We start from the raw sequence: 25,000 nt of genomic DNA, 5'->3' as shown, positions 1-25,000 counted from the left end.
ACCTGGTAAGCTGCTTATCACACTTTAATTTCACCTACACTGAGGTCTGCGGATGCCAGCGTGACCAAACAGATGTGTGCAAGTGTGTTTGTGTGTGTGTGATCGTGTACATACGTGCGTGTGTGTGTACGAACAGTTGTGTTTGAAGTAAAACAAAGATAAAGGGAGTGATAAACGCAGAGAGAGAAAAGAGAGTGCAGATTAAATGGAGGGAGAGATATCAACGACAGAGAACAAAAGGAAAAGATAAGGGAGGAAATACAGCGGCAGTAGGATTGGGAGAGATAGAGCGATAGATGGAGAGGGGGGAGGGAGATGTGAGGTTAAAATCTGAACAGCCCGGGAGGGGAGAGTGGCCTTAGAGAGACTGGGGAAGGATGGAGATTAGGATAAAGGAAGGATGGGTTTTTGTATGAATGATTACTGTAAATGTTGTGTTATCAGGAGTACAAAATATAGCTGTTCCCCTTTTACTAAAATATAGACAAACTGTCAACAATATATAAGCTAAATCATTTTAAAGTGGCCAACACTAAAACAATTCACAAGTTTACTACTAAGTCATTACAAAAACAGCATGTCAAACGACTTATGCCGTAATAATGAGAAATACAACTGCATAGTAATTATGAAAGACGAGATCAAAATGAAGATTCTTAATGCAAACGTTCCCCTCACCATCCCCCTGTCTCCGCTCTTTTTACAGCTCTGGAACCAGTCACAACGAATTTGTTGACGAGAGGCTGAGCCCTGACCTCTGACCTTGGACACACGCCGTCGGCCTACTGCCACCAACCCTGTCTACCAATAAGACAATAGCCCGTGGTACAGCATATAGTCCTATGTGTCCAATGTAAATCATGTATAGATGTGATTAAAGAATATATAAATTACATGGCCACAACTGCTTAATGGCTATTTACTTGCTTATTTGTCCTGTTCACGCATTTAGCAATATCAGTCGTGCTTTTTTTAAGCATCCACAAGGTAAAACCAAACATTTATAGGAGTATATTTTTACCTGGCTGAATATTTTCCTCATTGTTCACATTTGGTGCAAATTTCCAAGTGCAAATTAGCACTGATATGCGACGGCTCAACACGAGCTCTTTCGTGTGGATGCGCCTCAGGGGAAATCTCCGTAGCACATCTAATACACCAAAACATCTGTGTGCTACAGTGGGACTTGCTAGTGGTTCCACTGTTCAATGTCTGCCACTGTGACTAATATAATGTAACTCTCTCCCTCTCTTCATCCCATGCTCCCTCTGTGCTTCTCGTTCCCTCTCTGTGTCCAAATTACACACAAGGCGCAGGAAACTCTGATAAGGCCATCTGTTCATCTCTCTCTCTCTCTCTCTCTCTCTCTCAATCCCTCTATCCTTTGCCTCATTTTCCAATCTGACAGCCGACTGCCCCCGCTGAAGCTAGCGGGGGACATTCGAGATATAGTTTCTCTGCAACTCTCTCTGTTTGCCTTCCTTGCTTTCATTCCTCTACTGGCTGGATGGACCCGTTAAATCAGCGTTAAATCCCATCAGTGAGTGACAGACAGACGCAGCAAGAGCACCATGTAGCATTGGACTCGTCACCAAACTTTTGAATTGCTTGGCCATGGTGTGAGGGAAACACATCTGTATTGGTGTGTGAGGATACAGCTCTATTAAAGCTGTACGAGGTGCCTGACGTTCCATCAGTATCCGCAATTAAGAGCAAATCCCGAGATTCCAGACTACAATATACGCGCACACATGCGCACACACACCTCGGCCCCTCCTTTGCCCCACAGTGAGCCCGGGATCTGACTATGAAAATGAGTTTGTGAGAAACTAATCATGCAGCTTAACAAGTGGAGCCGGGGAAGAAGGGGAGAGGGAGGGGGGGGGGAGAGGGGGGGGGGGGTGAAACGGTCAAAAGGGTCAACTAATCAAGAGGAGGGGAAATGAGACGAGGGGTAGAGGAACTCTGTGAGAGAGAGAGAGAGAGAGAGAGAGAGAGAGGGGGGGGGGGGGGGGGGGGGGACTGACGTTGAGAGGACTTAGAAGAAGGGTTACCATAAATGACTGTGAAATGAGAATCCGAGGAGGAAGCGTGAGCGTGCAGTGAGGGGGAAAAAAAGGAGTAAAAGACAGCAGGAAGGGAAAAGCGGGGATGAAAGAGGGATGCCATGAAGAGATTTTAGAGAGGGAAAAGGAGCGAGCGCTGAAAAGGGTTGAGGGTAGTGAAGAGAACATTCTGTAATATTCTACTGGTGCAGAGAAACTGGGGGACGTGAGGGGAGGAGTTGAACAGAGGACAGACGGGATTTGAGGGAGAAAGAAAAATAAGGAGAGAAAATGGAAAACATGGAGAGAAAAATAAAAAGGAGGAATAAGGAAGAGATGAAAAAGCAATTCTTGGGGAAAGAAAAGAATTAGACAATGGGAGGATGTTTGAAAAGGAGAGAGAGAAAATCGTCTGAAGTCATTTCTAAATCCTGTCAAAGGAGGCCATAGACAGGGAGGGGGAGGATGACACACACAGACAGGTAGTGGAAAGTGATAGCAAAGCTAAACCGAAACGAAATAATGCCTTGGAATTATTTGGAGAAATAAGATTTAGATTCATCTTTTATGAAACTCAAGCAATAGTCAACATACCGGAGGGGTTTGTTTGTGGGAATGCGTCAGGACATATTTGTGAGGGATTTTAATAAAGGGAAGGAAAAACTGTGTATACATATAGCTTCTATTTATTCATCAACCAATTCACTGCACTCAGATAAACAGGCTGTAAATAAGGTCTTCAATGAAGCATTTTTCATATTCTTGAGAGTAAGACTTTTGGCTCAAAGTACAGCCAGAAAATCTGTTCCATATCCACCTCAAGGGGACGGCAGGACACTCTAAATGGAGGAAGGCCACATGCGGAAACAGTGATGTTGCTCATTGCCAGTCAAGGCTTATTAAAAAGCCCAGCACACGACAGCCACACCCTCAATTCAGCACGTCTTCCTCGGGGTTTGTGGTGATTCTGATTGTTTCGTGCCGGCTCTTAAGTAAATCTGTACCGCTAATGAGCATCCTCCCTGCAAATGTTTCCTCCGCGTGTCCAGATTATTCATCGTAATTTATCTGAAAATTCACTGCAGCTGTGACGAGCCGATTTTTCGATGTCATCAACAGTAATAGTAAAAAAAATAAAAATAAAAAACAGTGGCGAGGGTGAGAGGAATGAGTCATGAGTCAAAGGACAAACGGCAGCACGAGAGGGAGGAACGAGACACATAGCAGACAGCGGAGAGGTGATTTTCGCAAGAGAGGTCAGACTCCTTAGCAGAGCCCTAATTGGATTAATGTCATTATAACATGCTGTGTTCGTACGTGTGAGTGTGTATGTACAGAGGCATTTCCATGCTGCATGAATACAACATGTATGTCTGTGTGCAGGGATTTGTGTTTGTGTGAGAACATTTCCCCTCCCCCAAAAAGCCTTTTCTTCAGGCTCTCCTCTGACTATTTTCTCAAAGAGATCTTATCAACACCCCGGCTTGCAGAGAAGGTGCAGGAGCTGAAATTTCCGATTAGTGGCTGAGCGACGGTAAGATAGTAAGAACGGCTCAGCGACGGTGAAGGTGCATTCACTATTCTGTTATAACTGCTGCAAATCAGAGTTTAGATAAGGCTGGGGAAATGTCATCTCTACAAAAAAAAACGTCCCATACTTTGATATACTCTCTCTCTTGGCTGGGGAGTAGTGCACACTACTTTTGGTGTAAAAAAAAAATGCAGAATCTTCCAAAACAGCCACTGTAAAAATCTGTTTTCAACTGCAGCGGAAACCAGGTCAGAGAGAGAAAAAGAGAGAGAGAGAGGGAGCGACAGAGAGGTACGGCCTACGAGACAGACACATATCTCGCACGGTGGCCCATCCATAATGAACAGTGTCCTGTACCGCTGCCCGGCCGCAGCGCACCATCCCTCAACAAGAGAGACCGAGGGAGACTGGGACGAGACAAAGGGGAATGGCCACATTAATTACACACACTCTCTAGGCGGGAGCTATCACCGGAGGCTAACGGGGAGGCCGACAGAGAGATGGAGAGACAGAGAGAGAGAGAGACAGAGAAATGGAGATGATTATGCTCACAGAGTACCCTACGTGTCTCCGGTGAGAGGGAGTGTTTGTCCTTCGCAGCAAGACGCCTGCTGGCTGCTGAGTTATGTCACAGTGTTACTAATGGGAGCTGAACCTCCAGCAGAACACACACACGCTGATCTGAGGCCACTCGTGTGTGTGTGTATACAAGGTAGCGTCTGTGCATGTAGGTGGGGGGGGGAAGGGGCTCTTTTGATATGAGTGTATGTGCAAGCTTGTGTTTATTACTGCATAAGCGTGAAGTGTGGGCTGTTTTGGGGATGTGTGTGTGTGTGTCTGTGATGTGCACTTACCCCTGGTAGCGTTTTCTGCTCGTGTAGAGCGCTCTGGGCTTTCAGCGCCGACTCTCTCGCACAGTACGTCAGAAACGCACATCCTGTCAGACAGAGAGAGAGAGAGAGGAAGAAGGGAAAGGAGTAAAGGTAGAAAAGGTCAGCGAGCAGCTCTAATATCTGTCATTCTCTATCTCTGTCTCTGTATCAGCCTCTACCAAAACACACACAGCCACACCATTTAAATCATTTAAATGTCTCCTTTTCTGATGCCTTCCCTGAGTATATGTCACCTACTCTGATTGATCACGAGGCCAACTGCGAGACGATTAAAAAAACATATATATATATATATGTATATATATACATATATATATATATACATATATTTGAATTCATGCACTGTAATTAAACTTGACAACACCATGATGATGCACTCTAGAGCAGAGAAGGACACTCCACGGCACGGCACATTGCAGAACGGCACGGCACGAGTCAGCACACATGACAGCACCACAGACGTGTGTGTGTGTGTGGGGGGCTAACAAGGCCTCACAGGCTGGGCACAGTCAGGTTTCCTGCCACTAAAACCAACCACTATATGCATGCCTCACGATCACTCCAAATACACTCCCTCTGTTGTCCTATGTGCTGTACCTGTGTCTGTGTGTGTGAGAGGGAGGGGTAGGTAGCAGAGCTGGCTGGCCAGAGCTGTTTACTACACCTGTCACCAGCACTAAGACAACAAGATTAGCAGCAGGTTAGCATTCCGGCGGCATCTCAAGACAGACTAACGTATATAGATTCAAAGTAAAGAAGAGAAGATTCGACGATTAGGATGGAAACATTCGCACATGAGTGGACATACGTCTGAAGAACAGAGAGTGACTCAACATAATGACTCACACACACACACACACACACACACACACATATACATGCATCTTATGGTCCATCTCATTGCTTTTAAGAGGGGCTTACTGTGGCTGTGGGGATTCTCAAAACAACAGATTCTTTCCCCGTGTGTCATCCGGACTTACAGGCCCATTACACTGATTGGAGCATACAGCCTAATCTGGTTGATAACACACAGGACCCCAGGTCATTGTGTGTGTGTGTGTGTGTGTGTGTGTGTGTGTGTGTGTGTGTGTGTGTGTGTGTATGTGTGTGTGTGTGCGTGTGTGTGTGCGTTTGCTACCGTTTATTACCTATCTATTGTTAGATGAGGCAGTTATTTAAAGCCTCCTAATTATTAACACGATTAGAAGTCTCCCAACCATATATGGCGCCTTTATATCTGGCACAAGCATACTAGCCGACTCTGTTCTCCCTGTCTTCATGATCTCACGTTGTTAACGGGAGATGGAGACGACAGGAGGTGTGACCGTTTCCATGGTGACATGTGACTCAGCGCAGGAGAACCCACCCATATATCTGCCTTCCTGTCAGACGTTTATCTATCTGGTATCATATCTGTCTTTCTCTGTTAAACGTTGTATATGCAAAGACCTATACCTTTGTGCATGCCTGTGTATTTGTCCTTAATCACAGTTAGCTCATAGATCTTTCCAAACTGCTCAAAGATGGGCTTGAGGTCCTTCTCTTCCAGATTTCGGGGGATCTGCCCCACGAACAGCTTGATGGCGTCGGCCTCCTTCATCGGGACAGAGTGGAGAGGAGGACTGGGTGTAGCAGCGAGCTATAGGGGAGGCAAACAGATCAGGAGCAGGTATCCCTGGAGAGGAGCAACCGATGCTGGATGAGTCTTTGGGTCACAGAAGTCAACAATAACACAATAATAGTCCTAAAAATGTCATATTCTTATGGTATGTCTGTGGTATAAGTAATAATTTATTTGTAATTATTACACATTGTAGACTTTAAAACTCCCGGTATCCAACAAAATGAGTAGTATTCCCTCGGGGGCTTTTACTTATAATATGTAATTTGATACATTATTGTAGTGTTGTGTATATTTGTAGTTTTATGATTTAAAAAAAAAATAAGAATACCAAAAAAAAAATCTATATATTTTCTGAATCAACTTTCTTATTTGAATATGCTCTTAGGATATAAAATGTGTGCCTCAATTATTTAAATTTATATATATAAATTATTTGCGTGATCATTTTGAGTATTTATTGTCTAGCCTCATGACAAAGGGCTCCAGTAGCTTCTGGTAAAACAATTATGCAAATGTTAATTAGCCAATCATAAAACAATAATGGGACTTTCCCCCCCTTCCCTTCCAATTATATAAATATATATCGAAAATATATCTGTGAGCATTCATTACCTTTTGTGGTGGATAAGCAGCGTTCCGGATCCCTACAAATAAAATAAAAACAGCATGATTGGGGGTAAATCATGGAGCGGGTTCTTTGTTTAGCCAGCTGTAGGTTACAGCATGTAGGATGTCATGGGGCTCCCTGGCTCTTTGTCCGATCCCCCCTCAATGTACACATACACATACAAACACGCGCGAGCGCGCGCACGCACACACACACCGGAACAAAACAACACAGAGAAATATACAGACTAGAATACATCAAAGAGCTCTTACCGTGTTCAGATGATGCTGTTCAGAGTGTTTCCTGTGCCGATCAGAAACTAAAGAGGGATGCTCTCTGTTGGGTCCCCGTTGTTGTCCTCACCGCTCTCTCTCAGTCCCGTCCTCCTTCCTTTCCTTTCCTTTCCTCCCCTCTCTCTCTCTCTCTCTCTCTCTCTCTCTCTCTCTCTCTGGATGCTCTTCGCTCTTTGTGCCTGCCGAACTCTCCCTCTCCTCCTCCTCCTCCTCCTCCTCCTCTTCCGTGTACAGATAATAGAGGCTCGGTTGTGTTTTTAACAAGCCCCCCCTTCGGTGTTCCCGGTCTGGAGGTCTGGAGTTGGCGGAGAGTCCTCGCAGGTGAGTCCAAAACCACAGCTCGTCACCGGTGGTCCCGCTGAAATATTACCAACCTCTCGACTCTCAAAATCCAGAGTGGACGTCCGGCTAGTTAGTTATAACTTTCCCCAAAACCCCACTCTTAATTCCTAATTAATTACAAAGTGATAACAGGATAACCAGCCGCAACAGTTAGTCTTTTTCAGTCTCGTGCTTATTGTTCCAACCGGTAATCGAGGTGATGTACTTTCTATTCTGGCTATTTTCTATTTTCTTGTTGCGTCTCACCCGTTCAACGGCTGGATGGCTTTTCACGTCCAATGCCGGTATCTCCTCTCCTCTCTTTCTCTCCCTCCCCCTCCTCCTCGCATCAGAGCGGTAGCAAGCGTGTGACGTAACTCCCAGGGACCGTCAACAAATATGTCTGCATCACTCACACGAAGAATAAAATAAAAGATGTCCCCCTACTCACTCAGTTACTTGTACGTCTGCATTTGTTAAAGTCAGTGTTATATATACTGTTTTGATATTATATTCGTGTAATTTTCACAGGTATTAGTAGTGTTTTTAAACCCTTGGTTTGCTTGTGAAACTTTTTTTACACGATTCCTAGGCGAGACCGTGCGCGAAGCCGCCTATTGTTCTAGCCGCGAGCACTGGCCTTGGTGCTGAAACGATGCCTCTTGACGTGAAGCCGAAGCGCGCCGCCGCCGCCGACGAGCACGCAGTCACGACTACTACAGCTGTTCACGCCCGAGCCCAAAATCAGCTCACACCCACACAGAGTAAAATGTGTGACAGAGAGAAGGAGAGATCGCTCGGGGTTGGAGTTGGCCTACTTTACAGCCTGTACTTTGAAAAACCGGCCGACATTGGGCTATTTCACTGTGGTATAAAAGCAGGCAGCGTCCAATTTGAATGCTAAACAAACTAACAGCCACATTTTCCCAGAAATTATCTCTGATGTGTGCGTGCGTGCAGAGAATCTTGGAAGGGGAGATATAGGCCTATGAGTGAAAAGAGAGAGTCATAGGGTTCATGGTAATTTACTCCAAAAGGTCACCATCTGCCTGCTTTGCCTCGTGCCCTCTGTGAGCCAGCAGCCCCCGCCAGATTCATCCACCATATAGGCTACACCCCTCCCACACAGCGCGCGCGCACACACACGCACTTGCATGTATCTCTCCACACTAGGGGCTTTCTTAACAAGACCGGCACCGATAGAGGAGGCACGCGGCGCCATGAGGACGTCAACGGTGTGCAGGCAGCACGCCACTGGAGCCGCTAAGCCTCCCTGCACGATGGAGAGGAAACAGCTAGCACGCACGCAAGCGTGAGAGCAGCATGTTGATGAAGGAAAACCTCAACTTTATGCTACTCAGATTTTGTTTTGTAACCAAAGCAGACTATTCCTACATGCACCTTTAGGCAACAATTTGGTATTTGTATCTTGTAGACACTGCAGTTAGGGCTTCATGGAACTTTAAAAATGATGATTTAGGTCAATATCAATGGTCTGGGCCTATGAAACAATTGTCCAAAATTCAATAAATATCCTATAGAAATAACCATAAGTTACATTCTACAATTCAAGACCAGCACATGATGGATATTTTAGAGGCGGATTTCAGTATTTTGACACTCAGTAAAGTAAGGTAGTACATTTAAATAACTGACTAACACCAAATTAGTATTTGTCCAACAGAACTGTATTCCTAAAAGTGTTGATAAGGCGTTGAAACAGCATTAAGACCCACCCCGGTGTTAGAAAATAACACTGACTTGGACTCATGACCTGAGTATCTCTTTATATGGGGACTGCCACTTGGTACACCAGCATCCAACCACACCGCTCTTAAATGCACATTTCTATTATACTTTAGCAAAAGTTTAGTTTAACAAAGTGGCTACGACCTTTAAACTTCCAAACTCTTCTTAGTTTTACCATTGGCTCTTTTGAACTCTTAAACTTACAGCCACTCCTACATTTACACTTCAGGCATCAAGACATATCTGACCTTTCTGTACTTGTCAAAGAATGCTTTTTCGTGTTATGCACTGTGGGCTTGGACTAGTCTGCATAATTAACTTTGTTTGGAAACGCTTCTTTGGTATCAGACATTAATATGATAAAATGCTTCATGATGGATTTCGTGAATTGATTTTATGATGCCATTTTGACCAGGTAACATAATGTATCAAGGAACTTCCACGTCAAATCGTTAAATACAGTAATTAATCAAAATATCTTTCGGATGACCACATCAACTTTGCTCATTCAATATTCTGAAAAAAAACCCACTATTTAAAAATAACTCGTCACAATGCAGGCTTGATACCAAAAAGAGACATTTGCTCCGTAGGCCACTCCATTCTTAGAAAACGAGGCCTGCTCATTCATGTATGAGACTCAACGGTGCCATCGTTTGGAGGAAAGTGGCTATATCACCCTTAATCACTGGGCAAAAGTATACATAACACTCGACTTCATTTCTGTGTTGTTTTATTTAAAATGAAGCTTTGACATAATAATCTTTACACACTTTGTTTTGTTTTTGCATGATAAAAAAAAAACATCTGTGTATCAACAATAACAATCTTATATACTCTGGTGGTAACAAAAACATTTTGCTACAGCTTCTTAAAACAAGAAAATAAATTACATGTTCTTTAGATAATAGATAAATTACTATCCTTTTTTTGTTTTTATATAAAAAGTAATTTTTACTACAAGGGATTAGAGACAAGAATGACACATTCAAAGCCACGATCGCAAAACACGCAACCATACACACACATACATGAACACACAGACACACAGACACACAAACACACACAAACATCCAAAACTCACACGTACGATAAAGTCACAGATTCTCTTGTCAAATGCAAAATAGTTATATGACAGTTAGATGTGATTAAATGCAGTCTACAACAACACTTCTCTATAAAACACAAGCGCTTACTATGTTCCAAAAAAAGTATAGACATTAAAACATATCTGACAAATATGAAGACTCCTCACCTTTGAGTGGGCAGGGTGTAATGTGTGTGTATGTCATCTTGGGAGGTGTAGGAAGAGAAAAAGAGCCAAGTAAAAACAGTCGATATAAGAGAAAGAGAGAAAAGGCATAACGAGTACCCACACACACATACAGAGGTTGCCGCCTCAGAATGCAAAAATATTCACTTCCAGGTCAAAGCAGAATGATGGCATTTGATATGTATCATAAACTAACTCATTAAAAGACTCTTGTAAGAAAGCAGCTTTCTCAGTCAACACGAGGTTCTTCTAATTATGGCTTCACCTACTCTCAAAGGACAGATTCATCGTCTCCTCCCATGAAGGTGACAACGGATGCAAGAAGAGAAGATAATGAGATGAGGTGAGAAAAGAGCGAGGACATAAAAAAATGTAAAAGACGGAAGAAATAGAGTCTTCACACTAGATAATGCTCCCGTGAACAGCTAATTGATTACCACTGTCAATTAAATGTTCATGGAAGCATTATGTAGTGTGCAGACTCTATTTCTTTTAAACGTACTGTATTTTACATGCTTGTTCGTCCAGCCCTTAGAATTTATGAATACTTCATGAATACTTTTCGAGGACATGAAGATGTTTCATACCTCCACACAATCCTCATGGTGCTATCACTAAAATGTGAAATTAGTGAATCGTTTTACATCTTCAGATTTGTAGTTAAAGGAAATATTCTATATTTTGCTTTTTGTCAATAAATCCCACAAATCCCTGTGACATTTAAACAACGACGATTAAAACGTATAAATGAGCCACACATATGCACTGGAGGACATTTTTAGATTTTGAGTCAATCTACCATCCTGGTGGCATGAATACTGACGTGTGTTAGCGGGAAACAGTCCCCAACAAATCAACCTTTCTCTTGTTTATCCCAGCTATATTAGAAAATGACTGACCCTGAAAAAAATAAACTACATATTTGTGAGCCAAAAATGTATATCATCAGACTAACGCATTGCTGTTTGGTCTTTTCATGGGATTTGTTGACAAGAAGAAAAGTATAGGAGAACACTTTATTGTTTTGTCTATTTAGTGAGCAGCATCGTGCTGACTTTAGTAAAAACATAACTGCAGCTATGAGTCTTCAAACCTGTGAATTTAAACACAGCTCCAAAAACACTCATTAAAAAGATATATCTGTAACTGGCATGGATACAGCGAAGGACTTCACACAGTCTGTGCTGCTTGTTTACCATCCATGTCTAATTACCCTACTTGTTTGGGAAGATTCTCACATCTTCCTGCTCTGATATATTTGGTCACTAACTGCAATGGTCACCCCACGCCTTTGGTTCGTCCGTCCAAATACTGAACTGAACAATAAGAGGACGCTTGAGAAAATATTTTTTGGCAAACAGAAAAAGACATACGATATGTTAATGAAGTCCTTCTAGCTTAGTTGGGGGTCTGCAGTGTAGAGAGACACTATTCCAGTAGATCTTCCATACACAGTCTATCTAGCACAAATGGTAATTATTTGTTCAGCACCTCTCTTTTTATAATTAGTGGTTTGCATTGTTTTAAATTGCTGTAGATTAAAAATAATCATTAAAAAAGGCTAAATTTGCTGTTGGAACACAGAGGTGTCATCTTCCATTATAATCTATCAGCCTAAGATAATCACAACAATGCATCACTCAGCCCTGTGTGACACATTATGAAGCTGTTAAAGCTAACGTAACGAGTAAACAGATGCGCTCTCAGTGGAATATGTGGTTCTAACAGACAAACTCATGGAATACAGAGAACTGGAAAAAGGAACCGGCTGCTTTCACAGTGTTTTACCTGAAGAATCAGGAGGAATTAGCAAAATGTTATCTCACGGCCACCACAAGGTTTATGTCTACTCTGGGCTTTCCATATCTACAGACTTTTTATTTCGGGGGGGGGGGGGGCAGCTCTTTTGACCTAATCCTTGACTTCTTGCGCACCTGGGCTGTCTGTGTGATTGGCTGGTCAGTGCCTCTTGGCACGCTGAGCACTCTGGGTACACGAGGCACAGCAGGCGCTCTTGTAGTAGGAGTAGACGCACATCCTGGCCTGAACCACCACCACACAGTTGTGACGTCTGTCCCGGCAGTTTTCATCTATGAAAAGAGAGGCGGAGAAAGAGGTTGGTGGCAAGAAAGAAAAAGACACATATGTATACATATCATGGTCACGCAGACACACACACGCACACACACATACACACACACATACACACACACACACACACACACACACACACACACACACACACATACACACACACACACACACACACACACACACACACACACCTGCGACTTGTGGACTGCAGGGTATTGTGTTGCAGATTTGCTCCTGTTCAGGTTTGGTGCTCAAATCACATTCATGGGTGTGCTTTTTGTCTGGTGCCAGACACCGTACCTCCCTCATTTGTAAGCCTTTTCCACAAGAACGTGAGCACTGAGAAAAAAAGAGAGTGTAAACAAAAGGGTTATTAATTAAAATAAATCATTATTTGTAGATTTAGTCTGTTCTGTCGCATCATTTCTTTCTCCAGCATTTTATTCTCAGATCCCGCTCTCTCTCCCATCGTCTCTCACCGCGCTCCACTCTGTTGTGAACCACTGTGGCTCACACTCTCCCATCTCACACTCCTGGACCGCGGCAGGTTTCTCCAGATGAGTGCACTCATGGGCTGGTGCGACAGTAAAATCATTCCCCAACTTCTGGACACAAATGATGTCTCGTCGCTGACTTCCATTCCCACATAGGACATTACACTGAAAGAAGGAATACAGTAGCTGTGTTTATTGGATCTATCACTGCAATATGAATGCTCTTTTACTCCAAAACAAACATACAAAATCTATACATGCAAAAAAAAAAAAAAACCTCAATGAATAAAATGAAATGTAAGATGACACAGAAGACTACTTAAAGTACAAATTAAAGTCACTATGGGTCAATGAAAACGTCTAGTACTGTAGAAACTGAAAGGAACATATGAATTCCTGCACACTCTGCACTAACTTTTTTGACAATGCAACATTTGTGTTAGGCATCAAAACAACAATGTCTTTATAATAGAAACTTAAAAGGGGAAACAAACCAAAAAGCAAAAAAACAAGAGTTAAAATCGATTCACGTTTTACAATTACTATACAGTAAAACAACTTGTACACATTCTGTCCATCAAATGTTTTTTTCCCCCCCATTCATCTCTGTGTTTCATTCATTCTTCCTCCAACCTACCTGTGTCCAGGGGCTGCTGTACCACATAGTTGTTGGCAAACAGGGACCCCCGTTGCAGGCCTTCATCTCTGCCGGTTTGTCCCCAACACAGTCCCCTCCTCCTCCACCCTCTCTGACCCCTGCTCGAGTCAGACACACCACCTCCCTCCTATGCACCCCAGGGCCACACTGCGCCGAACACTGAGGGACAAAGTGGAAGATCAGGTTGAGGCTCACTGTTGAGTGCTCTGGATGTTTCTTCCTTTTTGCTTCTGTGTATGTGTGTTACTCACAGTGTTGGACCAGACTGTGAAGTACCAGTTGGTTACACAGGGGCCCATGTTGCACTCCTCACTTCCTTGTGGGCGAGCCCTGGAGTTGCACTCTTTTTCGTTCACCACGCTGCCCTGATCGCTGAGGCATTGCACACTCCTCGTCCTCCTCCCAACTCCACAGTCCACTGAGCACTGTGACAAATGAAGAGGAGAAAAACAAGAATGACTACAAACAGATGAAAGAAACGGTACAAAGCATTTCATACCCATTTATTTGATTCAAATCTAAAGTTGATCAAATACTAGTTGACAAAAAAGATTTGCAGTTGCTTATCAATCAATTAATCCTTTATTTGTTCCCAAAGGGCAGTTGGTTGTGCAGCAGGAAAACAGAAACAAGAGATAAGCGCAGAAATACATCATATAAATGCAAAAGAGAAATGAGTAAAAAGATTCTGCAGCAGTCTCTGACTTGAAAAGTATTTAAATAGTTGTATGCTGACCCGATGAAGGAATTTTTGAAATTTACAATAAGACAAATTGCCATAGTTAAAAAGTATAACTCCTTGCACACAAACTCTTTTACTTTCAGTCTGTTGTGTTTTCAGACTCTGAGATGCATTACTTGGCCTCTTTTCACTGCAGACCCGTTAGCAGATACATTTCCCAGTAGCATACTGGTATTGTTGACCTACCGTGCTCCAGTCGGAGCTGACCTCCCAATGGGAGCAGAGGCCGATCTGACACTCCTGCGTGGACTCTAGTGGGGTGAGGTTGGCACAGCGCTGCGGGTGGACCATGGTGGAGCGGTTCCCAAAGCTCTGCCTGCACTGGAGCTGCCTCTGCTGCACCCCGGGGCCACAGGACACACTGCACTCTGACCATGAACTGGCCTCCCAGCTGAAGGAAACAGGGAGGGAGTGACAGAGAGAGAGGGACATGTTGAAGATAAATATTACAGGAAAATAACACATACTCACATGGCATCAGATGCACACTACTTCAATAAAATCTAACTGTGTATTAGGTGCATTTATCACATTATCCATGCTTTTTCCTTGAGAAAGTTTGCGCAGCAAAAAAAATCCCCACCCTATCAAGTCTTTTCTGTCTTTAATTGAAAATGATAGAAATCTGTCCCGTGCAGTGACATACTATAAACCTGTTTACAGTAGAAACTTGTGTCAACAATCTTCCAGAAATTAAACACTTGAATAAAGAAGTGTTTTTCTTTTTTTTGAATACCTGAAAACAAGTTGATTTGCATTGGAAACAAATTAAAATATTTACACCACACTAGCAGATATTCCTTTCTTAAAAAATATGACTTTAAGCACTCAACATACAGAAAGAAAAGACCTAATAAAGGATGTTTTGCAGTGTGGTTTTCATGCAGTGAATTATCAGCTTTGAGAAAAGCACTTGCTTCTGAAAAAAGGCATTTATCGCTCTTCCTGGAGAGCTGAATATAAAGTAATATATATATATATATATATGATGCATCTTTTCAAGGTAACTGTGTGTTTTCTCACAATGGTGGGCAGGGATGTGTGTTACAAGGCTCCTCCTCAGGAACCGGCTTGGCTGCAGAGTCACACTTCCTCTCCGGGACTTCGTCGTCTGTATGGCGGTTTATACACAGAATGACTCTGTTCTGAAAACCTACAGAGAGAAAAAGATGGATAGATGCACAGAGTGAATACATCAGTTCCATGTCCTTGTACTTGCACCTACACACCACAGGGGGGAGACATCACTCAATCCAACGTAAGTAAGTAATTAAAAAAAATCACACTTAAATTAGATTGTAACAAGCATTTATGAACTCTGACCTTTGCCACAAGAAGCAGAGCACTCTGTGAGCCCTCCTCTCCTCCACACAAATGGTGACTGAGTGTCCAGTGGCAGGTCAGTGCGAGGGGGGATCCGAGCATTCCTATTGGGTGCAGAGCCCCGAGGACGTGACCTCTCAGGTGCCAATCGGTCTGAGGAGGGGGGAGAAAACACAGAGGTGGAGGAGGAGGAGGAGGGGAAAAAAGGGACCGAAATGGGGGGAGGAGCAGGAGGGTCTTCTACTGACACAGTGAGAGGACCTGGGAGAGAAGAAAAAAAGAGATTGACATTTAGACAAATTAGAAAGGAAAGGCAAGGTAGGAGAGAGGTGAACTTTAGGTAACATACATGGAGAGAAGAGCGATTAAGAGTGAAGGAAGAGGCGAAACACGAATGTTGAAATATCAAGAATAGGAGGAAGGCAGTGAGTCAGATGCCGATGATGTCATGATGAGGTCATGGTCTCATGGCAGCGAACACGTGGACCAGATAGCCTCCCATCTAGGTCACGCACAAACACACAAACACACTTGCACAATAATCCCTCCCTTTTGGCCCACAACCACACCCATCCTAATCCATAAACACGTCCATCACTCTCATGGCTCTCAGTAGTGTTTCCCTGAGTAGTTTGGAAAGAATGAATCCAGAGATGTTTGATTTAGGGTTAAATTCTGCATTTGATAAGACTCAACTATGTGCTGAACAGGACTGTGGAGAATCCAGTGTCTCTGTGCTACTGTATGAAACATGCAGAAAACATGGCCAAACAGAAGAAGATAAAACCAGAAAGTAGAAGTGCGAGAGACGTACTGCGAAGGGGTGCCCTCGCTGGCTCTCGCTCCCTCTGCCTCTCTCTGGGTGCCTCCCTCTCTTTCTCCCTCGCCGTCAGCCTCTCCCTCTCTAGCTCCTTTTTCTCCACGGGGACATAAAACTCATAGTTGATGCCCGGGTTCTCCTTGTGGAAAATGATCTGGAGAGCAAAACAGGGTGAGAGAACAGACAAAGTTAGAGGTAAAAAAAAACTAGCCAATGACAAGAAACACCCTAAAACAGGTTTACAGATCCCCATCGAGAAACGCACTGAAGGGTCAGGACGAGCCACTCAGGCCCTGGCAGGGAAACACTGTCAAGCTCAAGGATGCCTCAGCAGGGTGTATGCTATGTGTCCCCACTCTTATTATGAAACCCTGCAGACCATCACACAAGACTTAACATATCCAAGGTCATCTAAACTTAATCAGCTGGAGTCCTATGGCAACAACATTTGGATCTGCTATTTTTTGCCTAAGATGTCAATGCAATTCTGGCAGTTGCTCTATCTGTCAATGCTGCACCTTGGTCAAGAGTGACATGTCTCAATAACAATTAAACAAATTGACTTTGGCTTTTGTACAGATTAAACAAACAACTTATAATGTGATAATTAAGCTTTAGAGGTGCTGCTAGGCAGATTCTGTTACTTTTGGACAGAGTCAGACGAGCTATTTCAAGTCTTTATGCTAAGCTAAGCAGCTTCTAGTAGTTAAGATGCTGACCATGAAACACAACGTCCCTGGTTCAAGTAGCTTGCAATGAGCGTATAGGTTGACCTGACCTCTCTCCTCTGCCATACTGATGTGATTGTAAGAATAAAGTAAAGTAGTTGAATGCAAGCGGGAGCAAGTTGAGCAAACAGTGGGTGTAGCTTGGGGTGTAACTTATGCTCAACAGAAAAAAAGGAAACCTGAGAACATCAATTAACACTTTTGTTTTGGTCTTTTTTATTGGGGTTTTTTCTGTGGCCAAACTTAACTTTGTTGACCAGATGCAAGGCTCTAGACTCTAGGCTCTACATATAGCTGACTTGTCTTTCTATTTTTATCCATCCAACATTTTATTTCCCAGCGTGTAATGAGCAATACGCCCTCACAGTGCCAATGGTGTGATTATAGACTTTTTGTCTTTTTTCAAAATCAAAATAAAGCCATAAAAATGCAGGTGATTCCAGTGGCTTTGGTGCTTGCTATTTATACCCCCTCCTTCCCTGTGACTTCTGGATGTAAAGCAGCAGATGAGTTCTGTTCTTTTATAAGATCTTAGCCTGAGGTTGGAATTGTTATCATTAAGCCCTGGATAGTCTGATGTGGCTCAGGCTAAGCTTTGGTATAGCTGTCTTTATCCCACCATAATGTTAAAATAACCCAGGCTATCTGGAAGATCTTGACACAGAGCAGGAGAGCACAGCCTCAGGCTTACGACAACATTCTAAAGATGTTAAATACTCTGTGTATACACGTGTCTATGTGTATGTGTCAGATTCTTATCATTAACTCAATTTTGCCATGCCCTGGCTCATGTTTGCTGACAGGGTTAAAGCAAACACTGTTCTTACATATAGCTGTAGCTGTGTGGTGGTTGGTCCCGGAGCCCTGAGGGACTCGCCCTTCTCTTCCTCCCCCTCTGCCTGTGCTCTAGGTCGGGTGTAGGTGAAGGTAGTCCCTCCTGCCTGGTACTCCCCAGGAGGGTCCACAGCCCACCGCCCATTCACCACTGAAGCCCCCGTGCCACTCCTCATGGCTGGAGAAAAGAGGGTGGAGTGTTAGAAGGGCAGACAGGAGGAGTGAAGCATGATTTGAGTGAAGTTTTCTTTTCTTATTTTGATCTTGTTTAGTCTACGTAGTGGTGAATTCTTAAGAAAACCCCAAGAACCCAAACACACTCTCAGAAAGACAAACAGACTTTGGAGTGCTGTCTCATTACCAAACGGGAGGACGAACACTCACACATACACACTTCACTGGTTCCTTATGGGCTCTCACAATACAAGCTTTATCCGCTTGGAGCCTATGAGGGCACACAATTTACAGTCTTACAGTGGCCAGCACACACATGCCCGTGGGCCAAATCTCATTACCAAATCTCCAAATCCCCTGCCAACATCTGACTTAACTGGAGCTGCAACCAGTATGTAAGAAACCTTAAACTGTGTGCGTGTGTGTGTGCATGATTTGGTTTGTGTCTATTAGCTCTTACCCAGGTAATTAGGGCTGGCTCGCCTTTCTGTGATGTCAATGAACGTAGCTCCGGGCGGAATGTCCAGGATCTTGTGGTAACCAAAGGGAACCGTGACATTTTGTAAACTTCCCGTCACCTTCCGACAGGAGCTCTCCCGCCCACCACACACTCCACACTTGTCAATCACAGAGCCGGAGCCCAGTACCCCATCGCAACCCTCGGTCTGGCAGGAGAGGAAGGTAAAAAGATGTGAGTGATGGGTCAGACAATGTCGGGGGGAAAGTGGGGGAGGGGAACAAAAGAGATGTGGGGGGAGGGGAGGGGAGGGGACAGAGCAGAGAAAAGCTTTTCCAATGTGGTTGAAATTTCACATCCATCGCCAGTGTTTATTTCACCATTGTTTGTGCAATTGGTAACTATCGCTGGCCGGATTTATGCCAGAAACAGAAGTGTGGAATAAGGGCACAATCATGGAGTGCAAATGAGAGAAAGACGGAAAGACACAGAGAACAGAGGCCCAGAGCAGGGTAATAAAAAAGATTGGAGCCACTCTGAATCTGAATGCCAGGCTTGAATGAGCCTGAGACGGAGAGGTTCTGGATTTTGTCAACTCCGACTAGACAGGATGGACTTGGGTTCAGATACCTGAAGCTAAAACCTCCCACACATGCACATATAAATGCACTCACCAGACATTGCCCCTCTACACACACATCGTTGGAGCTGACGTTAAAGCAGGGGGTCCCGTCTGTGACACGCTCGGCCTGGCGGACATAGAAACGATAGCCCGCAGGTCTGCAGGTCAGCTCGCACTGTTTGTCCGCACCAACTGCAACACAGGGACAGAGGAAAGGATGATTATTGCATAACTTGTTGATCTATATGAGTCCGACTGTGAGATCTTCTGCATAAATCTGTGAAGCTTCTTTCTGCATCTGCCTGGCGCTGAGACGACCCAGCTGAGCGATGAATGTCTTTCCATGTGGCCTCCCCGACTGTCAGACAGCCCCAGAGTGATTAGCTATTTCCCCTGCTGCTCAGTTGTGTGAATGCATTCACTGCTGCACCATCCCAGGAGCTACATACCCAGAGGAGAGGTGTAAACACAAGCCTGAGGAAGGTTTGATTTATGAGAAGAACCCAACGGACAAACACCGCAGGTATAAGGAAGAAAATAACAGATGGAACGAATAAGAGGAAAAAGAAGACAGCTTCAAGGTGAAAGAGGAAATTGAAGTGTTTCAGTACTGAGAGAAGTGGCACGTGTGGAGAATACAGAGGATCTCACAAGGGAAGAGGGGAGGGGTCCAAACAAAACATGTTGAGAAAGTAGAAGAGCAAGAGAAGAGTGTGTCTGAGTGGTGGAATACAATGAGCAGGTTTAAAGGAATGAAATGAGAAGATAATAGTTACACCATGTGAGTCCTTCTAAAACCACAAAACATAAAAAAATACAACATATTTGTTTATGTCATGATTCAACTAACAAGCAACACAATGTGTGATAGTGAACTTTAGAGGTTCAGAGCCAGGCTCGTCCAGTGTCTATAATAAGCTAACCACTGCTGCGTACGTGAAAAAAGTAGTACAAAGTCATTTTTAGCTCAAAAGAAAGCTGTGCGAAGTGTGATGAATCGCCTCAAGTGATGTCACTTGAGTCAGCATCGGAAGGGGCTGAAGACTACAAGTTTGAAAAAGAAAAGAATCTGGTGGTGTGGAGTTAAGTGAGTTCACCAGACCTCTGTTGCACGCTCCTCATCTCAGCTTGAAGATAAAGGCTTGAGGCAGCTACTAGCATAACACACCCAAATCTGTTGAGTTGCATTGTGGGTAATGTAGGAACACTTTGACAAGATAGAAGAATGTGTGGACTAAAAAAGCCTATAGCGCCATGATTCTGCTGCAGCATTTTTTTATACTTAAAAAACTGTCCATTGTGAGTCCGACAATGTTATTGTGGAGCATTTTCTAAATTGGTGAATCATTATTTTAAGCCAGACATGAAATTATCTTCTTGTGATAAGAAAGTGAGTTAGCATATACTTCCCAAAATGTTGAACTTTTCCTTTAAAGAAGACATAAAAAGATGGAAAAATAGGTAATGAACACAAGAAGGGACAGTGAGCGGCTCAACTGTTTATTACCCTCTTTGAGGTTGGAGATTGGGGTTTTACAGGGGTTAAAGGCCTTTAGGCAGGGCTGGTGTGTGTGTGTGTGTGTGTGTGTGTGGTGTGTGAAATAGAGCTATAAACATATAGCATGAGTATAGGGTCAGACATTTAGTTGCAGATGGGAGGGAGGAGTTTCTGTCACCAGTAGGTCAGGGTTTAAAGGACAGTTTCTGTGCTTCTGAATTTGTGACTTCTCACATACTTCTAAATATAATATATATAATAAATATGAACAGCATGACACCTTGTGGTCTAACTGTGGTACAGTTGTATCATTCTGTCCTGGTTTTTCTCTCCAAAAGTGCTTCTTTGGTGAAATATTTTTGACATTTAAAAATAATCAAAGTGTTGTTCGGGTATCGCACCAATGCCACTATATTTTCATATAATACCACTGAAGATTGTTTCACCAAGAAGATTCCCTCTCCCACTTCAATAAACCATCATCAGCAAGTAACCCAAAGCCCCAAGATGCTCAAGATGCTCATAAGAGATACTAGAACAAAGACTAAAGGTCAAATACCAGCTTTCACCTTGTGTGTCCAAGAGAGAATGCAGAGAGTGTATAGTTGGTACGTAGTGGACTGAAAGTAACTCCATATGCTTTCAAACATCTCTGTTCTTTGACTCTCTACGCTGAAATGCAACAACACTTCAACAGGGATGATAAAAGTCATCATACGGGAACATAGCGAACCTCCAGACAGAAGAGAAGGATTAGTACATCTGGTGTGTTAAGATGCTTTTTTATTGTTTCAGGAAATAGAAGGATTAGGTGCTACGGTATCTTGGAGTATTTCACTGCTGGGAGGGCAGAGTGAACCAAGTATGATCTTAATGACTGAAAAGTGGCCCAAAAAAAACACCTGCATGAGGGATGAGTCATGTTGTGAGTCTCGACAAAAAACACTTAAGTTTGGCCCGAGACACCATGTACAGGTTTGTTCCTTTGCCAGTTAGACATCCTGATCTGTGGACATTAAGTGTCACTAAGTGTCTGGAAGTGGTCAGGAAGTCATACACGTGAAGCAATTGACTCAGACTGGATGTTTATCTTTCCACAATTTTGTAGGGAAGTTATGGTAACTAGGTAAATCAATTCGCTAATAAATATACTGCGAACATGTAGTAGTGGTCCTTCAGAATGGGTAAACATGGACCGTACGATACTTTAGGGAGCAGAAACAGATTCATTGGTGCAGTAATAGACTTATCAGAGTTTACTTCGTTGCTGGAAATTCTGTAAAATATTTCTAAAATATGGCGTGAGAGAGAATATAAAGTAGAAAAGTAAGTGCTTTGTAAAAATACAATATGTCATCAGCATATGTGGAAACTATCTCGTGCCAATAAGAGAAAGAAAATGAATGAAGTGGTGTTGTCTTATTGTCTCTGATTTAAACAACTTGAGACCAAAACAATTTGTATTATTACTCCGACCTTCAACAGCTTCCTGTAATCTGATGGCATTTTATCAGAAAAGGCATCTGTTCTTTTCAAGTACTTGATATTAAAATGTCAATGTGGGATGAAAATAATCTGCTATTTTTAATTTTACCAACTGATTTTATTGATTTAACTGTTTTCAATTAACATTAATGTCTTGGTGGCGGCATATCGTAAAATAATTGGTACGCAAGCACGAGTCACTGTTCGTCACTAACACCCACATGAGCCAAACTGTCTTCAAATATTTCTGCTTATTTGCACCCATTCTTTTGCTACTGTCTGATAATTGCAGCGAGACAGATATACAGTACATGTTTACAAAAGAAACAAAGAAAAAGGAAGGCAGTGGTCCCACTATCTCTCCACCCTTGTTCTCTCTTTCCGTCCGTCATAGTTATCTTTGAGAGATTAGACTGGTGACAGTGACAGAAAAGAGAGGGGGAGACGTGTTGGCACTCATGTACTCTCTGCCTCTCTCTCTGTATGCTTCCTGCTCATCTCCATCTCCTCTTTATCCCGCCCTGATGTTCGAGTGCTCTCCAACTCCTAATCATCTTTAACTTTTCTCTCTATTTGTGCTCCTTTATCTTTCATTTGTCTCTAGCGACTTGATTCTGCTTCCCTGTTCCTCTCTTCGCCTCGATCTCGGGCCTCTCTGTCTCTTCCACTGTCTCTCTCTCCCTCTCTGAGCTTAGTGTTCAGACAGTGGAATATATGTTGTCTGAATATACTTCCCCACTATCTCTCTGTCTAAACAAACTCCAACAGGGAGAGAGAAAGAGAGAGGCAGTGGGACAGGAAGAGGGGAGGATGGGTAAGCGGACTGGGGATGAGGCCTGAAAAAAAAGGGAATATTCAAGTAAAACAACACCTGCACGTGCAGCGCTTACAAAACCAGAGGTAGCATTATTCAGGGGATGAGCTTGTGAGGGGAAACATTACTACGTCTGTGGTTTTTAGCCATTGTGGCAGCTTTAAAGTTTAAGCTTCCAATTCCAAACCAAAGGCCACAACACTTATGCAGTTCATACATAACAGGGCTGTCACCTTGGAGGCAAAAAAAAACACACACAAAGTAGCAAGAGCTGACTGCATGGTTTAACATAAATACTTTTGGGAAATATATGCAGTCGACAGATGAGTGCAGCTGGAGAAAAATGACTAACACACCATTCAATGTCGTAACACACACACACACACTCCGCGCAGCCTCCGGTGTATTGATGGGAAGCGAGATATGAAGATTTGGGTTGCAGCCAATGGGACCGGACTGAAGTAAACAGTGCGATACAGTTTACTTAGCAGAGTGGAAAAGAATCATCTACAGCGCTGATCAAGTGGGTCTGAAACCAGCTGACGTCATCTGCAAATACCTCTAACACACACAGTACTGTATCCCCTCATCGCCACCAATAAATGTGACATCTGCCATTTGGCGGCTTCTTTTATCCAAACAAACCTTCCCAGTGATGTGACTATGCTGTGTCTTTCTGATGCCAGAACCATGATTTACCCATGTACCCCCCTACAAGAGGTTTTTCTCTGCTTTCCTTCCTGTCCTCTTCTCAAGGACACGCTGGTTTACAAATAAGCCAGAGCAGAAGGCAAGGACGCACAGCACATAGAAAGAATGTAAGAGCAGCTAAATTCAGGACAAATACAGTAATCTCTTTCCCCATACGAACACACAGAGAGCAGGGGTGGTGGGTGAAAGGAAAAGCCCCTGTGTGTTTACGCAGGCAGTTAGACTCCAGCTGATACTGCTGTGATGACTCCCGTTACAGATGTTACCATGTCTACATCCGCCTGCATCCTCAAAACTGGCCTGAGGGTTGACCAAAAAAATACCAGTACATCCTTCAAGGTGAACTCCCTCTGTGTTGCCATGAAAATAACTTGGGTAATCCATCCATTATATATAAACACTTATCCTTTGCAGGGTCACAGGGGGATGACCAGCTCATAGTGGGTGAGAGACAACCACCCGAGCACATCCAGGACACTCGCATCCATATAAACAGGCAATTGAGAATTCAAAACCACCTGAATGTAGAAGTGGGCAATATGGCGCTACATACTGTAAGACAAATGTGACTACCATTAGAGATATTGTAGCCGTCTCTTTAATATATCTGGGTGTATTACGCCATTTGTGGAAATCATGCCGTTCTTCATAACATTTTATTTGTGTTACATGCTCTACTTTCTAGTTATTAGTTTCGTCTATATTTGGACAGGCGTGCTACGTATGTGTGCATTGAGACTAAAACCAAACCAAAACTGGTGCGTCTGGTGCGTCCGGCTCGACACTCTCAGTGTGCGTGTTGAGGAATTTCAGCCAGCTGATACAGTAATCACAAGTGTGTAGACAGACAGATACACAAACATACATGCACAAACATTTGGCCACATACTATCTCACATCCATTAGGCCATTCATCTACAGTACAAGCCAATAATATCATACTGTAAATACACAGAGGCTTGCAAACATAAGTCTAATGACAAATACTGTTGATCTCATCTCACAGCTGTTTCTCTGTGCTCTTTTTGTCTTCCCCTCCTCCGATCTCTCACTCCCAAAACCCCCATGTTTGTCATATTATCTCTATCCACTCTTCCCTTTCTCTCAAATTCCTCAAATATCTGTTTAGTGTTTTCTTTCTCTCTCTTCCCTCCAGCATTGGAAAACAAAGATAAATAGACACAATCTCCACTGCGCTGAACTATTGCAC

At 43.3% G+C, this 25,000-nt stretch overlaps 2 protein-coding genes across 29 annotated transcripts in view; both read right to left on the bottom strand.

Annotated features, from left to right (window-relative positions):
• Positions 1 to 6,817, bottom strand: part of LOC142969222 (CUGBP Elav-like family member 3) — a 20,129-nt gene extending 13,312 nt beyond the window's left edge. For 25 of the 27 annotated variants that reach the window (XM_076108971.1, XM_076108984.1, XM_076108972.1 and 22 more), the window contains exons 1-2: positions 5,925 to 6,072; positions 4,431 to 4,513 (exon numbers count right to left, since the gene is read on the bottom strand). In XM_076108971.1, coding sequence (XP_075965086.1) covers positions 4,431 to 4,513; positions 5,925 to 6,069 — 228 coding nt within the window. In that variant the 5' untranslated portion in view covers positions 6,070 to 6,072. Of the gene's footprint in view, positions 1 to 4,430; positions 4,514 to 5,924 lie in introns of all 27 variants that reach the window. The other 2 variants (XM_076108966.1, XM_076108967.1) reach the window with 1 other exon arrangement.
• A 2,962-nt stretch (positions 6,818 to 9,779) lies between these two features.
• The window catches only part of adamtsl4 (ADAMTS-like 4), a 44,477-nt gene continuing 29,256 nt past the window's right edge, over positions 9,780 to 25,000 (bottom strand). For both annotated transcript variants that reach the window (XM_076109289.1, XM_076109288.1), the window contains exons 6-17: positions 19,335 to 19,474; positions 18,664 to 18,868; positions 18,023 to 18,207; positions 16,462 to 16,621; positions 15,648 to 15,908; positions 15,348 to 15,477; positions 14,511 to 14,715; positions 13,834 to 14,007; positions 13,562 to 13,741; positions 12,910 to 13,089; positions 12,622 to 12,769; positions 9,780 to 12,426 (exon numbers count right to left, since the gene is read on the bottom strand). In XM_076109289.1, the coding sequence (XP_075965404.1) occupies positions 12,296 to 12,426; positions 12,622 to 12,769; positions 12,910 to 13,089; positions 13,562 to 13,741; positions 13,834 to 14,007; positions 14,511 to 14,715; positions 15,348 to 15,477; positions 15,648 to 15,908; positions 16,462 to 16,621; positions 18,023 to 18,207; positions 18,664 to 18,868; positions 19,335 to 19,474 (2,099 nt within the window). In that variant the 3' untranslated portion in view covers positions 9,780 to 12,295. The remainder of the gene's footprint in view (positions 12,427 to 12,621; positions 12,770 to 12,909; positions 13,090 to 13,561; positions 13,742 to 13,833; positions 14,008 to 14,510; positions 14,716 to 15,347; positions 15,478 to 15,647; positions 15,909 to 16,461; positions 16,622 to 18,022; positions 18,208 to 18,663; positions 18,869 to 19,334; positions 19,475 to 25,000) is intronic.

This window comes from Anarhichas minor, unplaced genomic scaffold (assembly GCF_050575085.1).
Source record: "Anarhichas minor isolate MPS153535 unplaced genomic scaffold, ASM5057508v1 ptg000041l, whole genome shotgun sequence".
Lineage (NCBI taxonomy): Eukaryota > Metazoa > Chordata > Actinopteri > Perciformes > Anarhichadidae > Anarhichas > Anarhichas minor.
The sequence above is the reverse complement of the archived record's forward strand: the minus strand, read 5'-3'. Positions and strand labels throughout refer to the sequence as shown.